Source organism: Galleria mellonella, unplaced genomic scaffold (genome assembly GCF_026898425.1).
Source record: "Galleria mellonella isolate WM207_F2 unplaced genomic scaffold, CSIRO_AGI_GalMel_v1 utg36, whole genome shotgun sequence".
NCBI lineage: Eukaryota > Metazoa > Arthropoda > Insecta > Lepidoptera > Pyralidae > Galleria > Galleria mellonella.
Window position 1 is genome coordinate 5,670,403 of NW_026442086.1, and position 9,356 is coordinate 5,679,758.

General features: G+C 31.0%; 1 protein-coding gene across 10 annotated transcripts in view; it reads right to left on the minus strand.

Annotated features, from left to right (window-relative positions):
* The window catches only part of LOC113520983 (perilipin-4), a 39,785-nt gene extending 30,920 nt beyond the window's left edge, over nt 1-8,865 (minus strand). For 6 of the 10 annotated variants that reach the window (XM_052897241.1, XM_052897236.1, XM_052897237.1 and 3 more), the window contains exon 1: nt 8,595-8,865. In XM_052897241.1, the coding sequence (XP_052753201.1) occupies nt 8,595-8,613 (19 nt within the window). In that variant the 5' untranslated portion in view covers nt 8,614-8,865. The remainder of the gene's footprint in view (nt 1-8,594) is intronic. The other 4 variants (XM_052897243.1, XM_052897242.1, XM_052897240.1 and 1 more) reach the window with 1 other exon arrangement.
* Nucleotides 8,866-9,356: the final 491 nt, after the last annotated feature.

Genomic DNA, 9,356 nt, shown 5'->3' on the forward strand with positions numbered 1-9,356 from the left:
ATATATAAATATCTTCCAAAAACTTATTTTTTATACTAATTAGCCATTTTCTATAATAATAATAAACTCTTTATTGCCCACAGTAGAGATGTTTACAAGGAGTATTTATACAGAATGTGCATATACAAAAGGCGGCCTTATCGCTAAAAGCAATCTCTTACAGACAACCTTCTATATCAAATTATAAATGATTTTTTTAAAAGGTAAGAGAAAATGGTATTTAGCATTGTAGATATAATTGAACATTGTAGATAATAACTAAATCATCAATACACTTCTAGTGAAACGAATTGACGGACACTGCAGACTTTAGTAAAATTTCTATCGGAAAAAATATTTCCTTTAAAAAAAAAGAGTATTCTAAATCGTGAGTTATAAACTCACGGAGTTTTAAGGTAACAAACATAAAAAAAGCACAACCGAATTGAGAACCTCTTTGTTTGTGAAGCCGGTCGAAAACAACAAAAAAAAAATCTGCGTCTCTTATCCAAATACCAAATTCATAAATAATCAATACGTATGGAAGATTCAATATTTTGACCTTTTTTCGACCCATTTTTCATTTGGGAAATATTTTCAGTTTCACTGGTTGAATACACCCTTAAAATGTAGTTAATGATATCTATTTCATACTTAGAAATATCATATTCGAAATCTCCAGGATCAGATGCAAGTATATTATTAGAATGGGAGGTCTACAAATCTGTATTTTTTTTTTAACTTTTAAGTAGGTACGTAGGTACTTATTCATCTATATCTAGTGTAGCATTTTATTATCTGTATTCACCAGAGGGAGACTTTGTACGAAAATCGTTTGCTTTTGTGTCAGCTTGTTTGCCATTCAAAGTGGCATAAATAAAATTTATGTCTATACTAATATAATGAAGCGTACGAGTTTGTTTATTCGTTTGTAGTTATATTTGATATTTTTTTTACATTTAATAGCTCAGTAGTAGAATTAGGTTAGAGGCTATTCAACATCACAATACGACCACGGGCGAATCCGCGGAATACAACCAGTTTAATAATAACATAACATGGCCTCACCACCTCGGAACAAAAACAATATGGCAACTTGTTAATTGATTTGTTTATTCTACTTCCTTGTTGGTGTTGCCATTTTCACGAACTGTTTAACATATACTCATTTAGTAGCATTTAGTGATAAGAAACTGTCCTTTTGATGGATGGATGTTATACGTATGACCTTGACGATTTATTTGCAAGTTACCTTGTCAAAACCCATGATATAATACCTATCCCATAAAAGGAAATGCGTCCTTTATATTTCATAATGCGGGCCGCAGAAAACCAATCGATCAATTTATATTTTAACAAAATTTTTTTTTTGCAACTTTGAATGGTTAACAAACTGATAATTTCTAATCTAAAATGTCGTGATTCTGTAAAAAAGATATCTGCATAGTTCCGGTTTGAAGGGTGGGATATGGCAGTGTACAATATAAAGGATACAGAGGAATAACACCCGAGTCCTCAGGAATGACAACGCATAGGGGGGTATCATAGGCGAAACAGTATACTCTGTTATATCCATGGTACTGCTCGTGTCTATAGGCGACGGTTACCACTTTTCATCAAGTGAGCCGTCAGCTTGTTTGTCATTCAAAGTTGCATAAAAAAATAATAAAAAGTACGAGCACATAACCCTATAAATAGTACTCAGGAATGGCAACACACGAGGAAACAATGTGTTCTTTGATGCCCATGGTGCTAGATAACAGTTATCAGGTATCAAATGTCGATTGCCATTTTAAGTTTCAAAACAGGCATGCTCCTTTTTGAAGTCGGTTAAAAAGCATAGTTCTCGTGTTCTATAGATATAACAACAACCTACAGATATTATCGTTCCACTAATGGACATTGATGAGATGTCCCTGTACCTCGACCGTCACCCTTCAACAATTACCGTGATGAACGCATATGAAATATGATTCATGATCCTTTAGACATAGTCTCTCCTAAGATACCTACAGTTATACTCCCAGCATTGCCAGATGCAATTTTTTAATTATCCCTAAATTTAAATATTATTTTCTTTCAAAATGATACAATTTCTTTTATTTTTATACAATAATAAAATTAATCCCATTTTCATTTTCGTTTTATCAACGTTGTCTTATTAATTTGAATGGTGTATTCTAAATAACTAATATAATTAATGCTAAAGTGAGTTTGTTTGTTTGTCACGCTTTCACGCCTAAACTGCTAAATCGATTATGATGAATTTTGGTATAGAGATAAATGTGACCCTAGAGATGGTTATAGGCTACTTTTTCTTGCGAAGAACTTATAAGAGGTGGGGTCAGTGAGAAATAATTATTGTTTGAAACTTTTTATAGCGCCATCCGATTTGTTTCAAACTGCAGAATTATTGTTTATAATTCATAACTAAAGTAGCATATTTATTATTTCAAACTACTCCTTTAAGGAAGTGAGTTTCTTTCTGTAGCTATTTTATTACTATCTATCTATACCTATGACCAGAATTGTTGAATAAAATCAAATATGAACGCAAGCAAAGTCGCAGGTAAAAGCTAGTATTGTATATAGTATACACGCGATTAATAGATACTGACTCTCTCAAAAAAAAATTACTCAACATTCTGTGGCGAATGGTCAAAATTTCTGTAAGACAAAAACTTATACAAAATTATGAAAAAAAAAAATACCCGGTCTGACAACGTTGGATACTACCATCGACCATGACCTTAGTGTTCTTAGTACACATGCACTCGACCCGTTAGACGCGTTTTCGCCCACCTTTGTGTTGTGTCCCTTAGTGCACCTTCAAGACTTATAACCATGTCGTAACAGAGCTGTTTTGCTTTTATATTTTTGTAATATGTACTTTGGCTCAGATTCTAAATACAGAAAAACCGAAATATCTCTAAGTGAGTCACGATACCCCTGGACGATTAGAGTTCGAAATTCAAACGACGAAATTGAACAACTTTATTCAATAAAAAGTATGTTTTATGCACCCATTTTATATGTATTATTATTACCCCTTGTAAAATATCGACCATTATAATATCGTCGAAATACATTCTAATTTATTTTACAAATTATTCTAAAATAAAATATTGTAATTACCTAAATGTCTTCATCAAAAAAAAAAATATTTTTTGTTAAGATAAATATATTTTCTTGTTAAATCTTTTCTTTTGATGGGTCCATATTTCACAAAAACTCATTTTGACTATTTTAAGTTATTTTAATGTAGTTTCGTACAATACGTAGTCGAAATTAATCACGTGACCACGAGATATATTCAATATATAAGTTATCTAGCTCCCTTGCCATTAGCCTAAAATAATAGAAAAGATATCAATCGTTAAAGACTTGTCTTAGACTGAATAGTTTTTTTTTTTTTCTAAATTACATTTTAATTCTTATACAAAATATATAAGCATTCTTAAAGTAATTAATTCAATTTGTTCATTTCATTTATATATTTTTATTTATTTAATATCATTAACTAATTTCATTGACGATTGGTTAATATTAAAAATAGAATCATTAAAGAAAAAAATAAATAAATTTCCTTGATACTACAATTATATTAACTCTTTTCACTACCACTTTAAAACCCTATTTGCATTTAAATCATCCTTTTGAAAGCTTTCAACTTCCATTTGGCATAAATAAATTATTATAAAAAAACAAGAAGTCAATACAATAAAGGCTGAAGTGAAAAAATAAAAAGAAACATGAGTACTAGGCTACATTTATTATAATGGGATAAGGGTAAATAATTATATTAGTCTTTGGTGCTTTAAAAAAAAATAAAAAAAAAAGTTACTCACGTATAAAAAAATCACTAATATCCGGACCGGCAAGCAAACGAGTAAGTACTGCGAAACGTAGATAGTGTTGACTGATTTTAAATTTAGTATATAATTTATTACATAGTCACCATAACGTCTAGTCTGATACAACAACCAACACTGCCTAATAAATTCAAAAAATTCCAGTGCTTTGTTTACAGCCTATTACGTCTTTGACGGAAGACGGAATGTCTTATGTGAGGGACGTGACTTATTGGTAGATGTTTCAACTGTTTAACACCTATAATATTATTGAATGGATGTGAATTTCACGTATGTTCTGAACATTTATTTATGTATCTATCCAATTAACTGTGAAACGAAAATATAAAATATCATTCTGTTAAAAAAACATATAACTTTTGTTACAGCAACACGTCTATTTATACGGAAAAGAGGTGTGAATTTTTCTTTTGATAACGGAATGGTAACCCCGCATGCGCTAACGGTATATACTGGCGGGGCACCAGTGAGGGATGATAGGTGAGAATGAAAAAACAGGTCAGTTAGCTCATCGTGATGAATACACTTAGAATTCAGCACGATGGTTTCCAGGGGGGCCACGTGGAGATCGACATGGTTGGGTATATTGCTAGCAATGAAGCCCTTAATCTCCAATATTAACAATCCTACTCCCCCCCCCCCCCAGAGGTGTGAATTGTGAATCATTCGCTTTTGTATGCGTAATTAGATTCCGTAATTAGTTTCACGGGACGAGTCATTTAATTGATGCTGGCTGGGTCACGCAAGACCGGAGGTCAATTTAAGTAAATAGGTATGATCACACTCTTTCTTATCTGTTAATGATTACATTAGACCGGTTGGACATTCTCGTAATTCTATTTATACCGCTGATGATTGTTTACAGATCATTCATTATGTGTGCCTATCGTATGATATAAGGCATTTAATTGCATACCTAATAAATATTAAATAACTTCAATCTATATAAATAGGTCAGTAACATAGCTGCATTCCCGTGTAGTCCCGGCATAGAATAGGCGACCTCTTCCTTTCTCGTGGGTGTCGTAAGAGGCGACTAAGGGAGGGCGTGTGATGGGCAGCGACGTCCCTCTTAAAATATCCCCAAAGCCTAACTGCAGTTGGCAATCAGCCTGCCAAGCGTGGCAGCTATTGGTAAAGCCCCCCCTAGAGGAGGCCTATGTTCAGCAGTGGACAGTTAAAAGCTGATATGATGATGATGATGACCATAGGTGCACAGCGCAATGTCCAATAAAACACAGAGCAAGTAATCACTACATTATAGGTGTTTTATTTATTTATTTATTATTTATAATATAATATGATATTTAGTCCTTAGTATAATAAAGGCTTAATGCTAAAAGTATTATCTCTCAATGAATTTTAGGAATATGTAAGAATGCTCGAATGCAGTACAAGTATAAATTGATATACATTTATATTTAAATTTTACATATTAAAAAGGGGTTTGCCAGTATTTGCCACACTTGGCAGGCGGGTTGGCAACCACAGTTAGGCTTTAGTGATGTTTTAAGAGAGACGTAATGGGCCACATCTTTCTTTCCCATGACTGTACCACGGGAAAGAAAGTGATGGCTCATTCTATGCTGGGACCACACGGCGAAAAAAGGTGCATAATATGTACTCTCAAATATGTCTTTGCGCATAACTGCAACCTAAAGATCCGCCAGTGCCTGCCCAAGAATACACTTAGATAGGCACTAGTTAACGATGGAGTGTTTAAAATATCTATTTCCCCGTAGTATTTAATAATTTAATTTTTTATGTACAAAACTAAGATAATCTTATTTGTGTATTATTATATACATTTCAAAATGATGTTTGTTTGTTTAGTGTTAGTTAAAAGTTTTTAACTAACACTAAACAAACAAACGAAAACTATGACTCTCATTTTGCATACAAGTGTTAAATTGGATCTCATTACCCGAAATACGGGGTAATGGTAGCGAATAGCTTAATTTAAAATCTTATTTTACCGAAATGTTCAATCTTAGATTATAAAGTGTAAGGATTTAAACTGTGATAATCTGATACTCAAATAAAGTTTATGTTCCTAATTAATGGTTATAATAATTTTAACAAATGTGACTTTTATTAACAATTCTTCATAGGCCCCATTTGCTCTACTATTCCTTGCTGCGAAACGAACCTATATTTATTTTATTATATTGATTTTTAACTTTGACGTTGCTGTCAAAAGTAAAATAAAATAAAAGGGAATTATATTTATTATATTTATAACGTTAAATTATTTTAATATCAATTTCTGGTTTGTATAGAGTTGCCAGATGACAATAAAATCTGCAAAACTACTATTATCCTGCACTTTGTTGTATAATAATGCAACAGCTAACATTTAGATAGTTTTTACTATAAAAGAACTGTATTTTGACATTTAAGTCAATCTAATAATTAATTAAACAAATGTTACGATCGTCGTGTATTCGTAAGTTACGTTTTAGTATTTTTTTTTTTGTTTTACTGAGCTGTCACCCGCATCAAACTATAACGCGCAGATTATTGTGCACCAAGTCCAGTCACTGACCCGGACTTTGGTTAGTTAGCCAAAATTCATACAGGCAAACTATTTTGTTTTTACTTAAGTAGAGATAACGAGAATTACTTGAATTTGGGTAAAAACATTTACCTATTTTTTATTATTTCCAAAATCATCCATAACCTGAACATAATGGGGTCCATGGCTCTTTAAAATAGTCGCATACGTAATCTCAGATATGTCTTATAAGAGCTTCGCTTGTATCTTAAAATGGGTACAGGACAATACTGGAATGGACATGAAGTCCCTTATATATATGTACCTATACTGATGATGGATATGTATAAGACACATTAGATATTACGATTATAATTATTTGAAATAGATATAGATACTTATTAATATTTAACCTATTTATCTGAAAAATAATTAAGAATGTGTCCCACAAACAAAGTCAGCATCAATTATAACAAAACCAGATGTTTTGATTTAAAAATTATACTACTGAACCGATTTTGCTTTTTTACGGTTTTTTGAAATTTCTACGGAACTAATCTGTAAGTAAATTATTTCAGATAAAAAAAAAACAATATTCCAATTCGATTTAAAATTGAATTCAAAGTTGTGAGGTAACAAACATAAAAAAAAAAAAAAATACAAACGAATTGAGAACCTCCTTCTTTTTTAAGTTAATTGATTAAAATTGATTGATATTTTTATAGAGAATTACATTTCAAAGTTGACACCACAATTCGTAAGAAATGAGATTGGAATGTGTCATAAGTATTGTTTATTTGATCGTAAATGATGATTAATTGAATTATTATGTTACATTCCTAAGCAATGAGGTAGGTATAATAAGAATGGAGGCACAAAAACAATTGATCACAGATGGTTAAACATCTTCGGTTATATAGAGCACTTCTGTACTATTACTACTCATATAAGGGTGTCGCCTTCTAGTATCAAAAAATTCTGCGTAGCATTAGTTATATACGCAGTCAATTGACGTGGTTTACGGGCTTATTGGCTTATGCTTCAAAGTGACAGTAATTTTTAAATGATTCGAACAATAATTCGAATAGCTATGATACTGCTCGTATTTTAAGATCCGCGAACTGCCGTTAAACGTTATCCGATTAAACTGTCATCGCTATTCGATTCGTGATTAACCTAGAGTGTGGTCAGTTAAACATACCTAATCGTAGTTTATATTAGCTAGAACTAACCACAAAAGGTTAAGAGCTATGGCTTTTTTAATGGATGATAATGAAATGGTGACTCCGCCTGTGTTAACGATATATGCTAGCGGGGCAGCAGTGAGGGACGATAGATAAAAATGAAAAGGAAAGTCAGTAAGCCCATCATGATGAATACACCTGGGATTCAGATGTTGGTTTCCAGAGGGCACCACGTGGAGGTCGACCTGACAGAACATGTTGCTAGTAGCGGGACTAATAGTCTGCATTATTAACAATTCCTTCCCCCAGAAGCTTTAGCTTAGGTCGTCATATATAAAGTGTAACTGAGGAATGATCCGAAAGCTATTTGTAATTATTTTTTTATAACGATCCGTTATTTTTAAGATTTTTTTTTAAATGTAATTAATGTATGATTCTATTTCCATTTGTTATACTTTTTCCGTTACACCCTGAACATTTATATTAATACACAGCACATGTATGTGGTCAAGGCATTCCGCTACGACCCGACCGACCTCATAATATAAGAATAACTCTAATACTCGGTTACAGCTTATGGACTCGCTATAAGAACGAAAAAAGTAGAGTAGATATGTAACAGGTACTGAAAACAATTTAAATTTATATCTACTAGACTGGATTTAAAATTTTAATAATAATTTAATTATATATTTTTATATATTAATTGTTTTTTTTTTTGGTTCATCAAAATGAGAAAAACAAAATGTAAATACAGTAGAAATCCACTAATTATTTCTAAAACATTTTCAACTACTACTGCCTATATGCATTATATTAAAAAAAATAAATACTACATTTATTATTATTTATGATGGGTGACCATGCAAAAATAAAATATTACAATATATATTCTTTTTAAAAACCAACATTGTTAACTTAACACTAAGTGCGCAATTTTAACTAAATGTCTGTATAAACATCTACTAGTTATAATAATATATAACAAATAAAAAAAATATATTTTAATGCGTCATTATAAACAAAATTAAAGTTTTTATTTTTCATATATGTTAAAAAACTCACCTGCGATTCCGCTGAACATATTTACGGCTTTTAAAAATCACACAGTTTGAACAAACGTGATAATTTCTAACACAAAATTACAAAATAATTTAAATACCGCACAAATGATTCACAATAAAGAAAGAGTTACGTCTTTACGTCGTAAAAAGGTACGATGAAAATACCCTTCAAGGTCCAACTAGCCAACTGCGTACAAATACGAATACGACTCTACAAGATCGCTCGCTACGCAGACTCAGAAACTTGGTACGAACGATACATTTTTCATGCAGCTGATACATGAACCCTTATATTTTTATCGGTGACGTCATATTATATTGCGTTTTATTATTACAAAGAAAAAAAATATTGTACATTTACATAATGAATTATTGTAAATATTATAATACGTCCTTATGTTGATTTTGTATCAATAGCATAATGTTCAAATGATAAAATGAGATTTCATTGTATTTAAAGATATCAACATTATCTTATAGAATGATTAGTATATAGTAAGCTACTATATTAGTAGTTTTTTTTAAAATGGCAACTACTTACATTTTTTTATGTATATATGGTTCTAAAATCAATTAATTAGATGTGAATTTAGAATAATTGAAAATTTTTAAAATATTTAATGAAATTTTTTTATTAAAATTGTGTAGCATTTTCATGTTTAGTCCAAATGAATATTCAGATTTTAATAATACTGAATTTAACACTTATATAATCGCAAACAATGAACTACCTCTTAATAATCATCTAAAATATTAACAATTC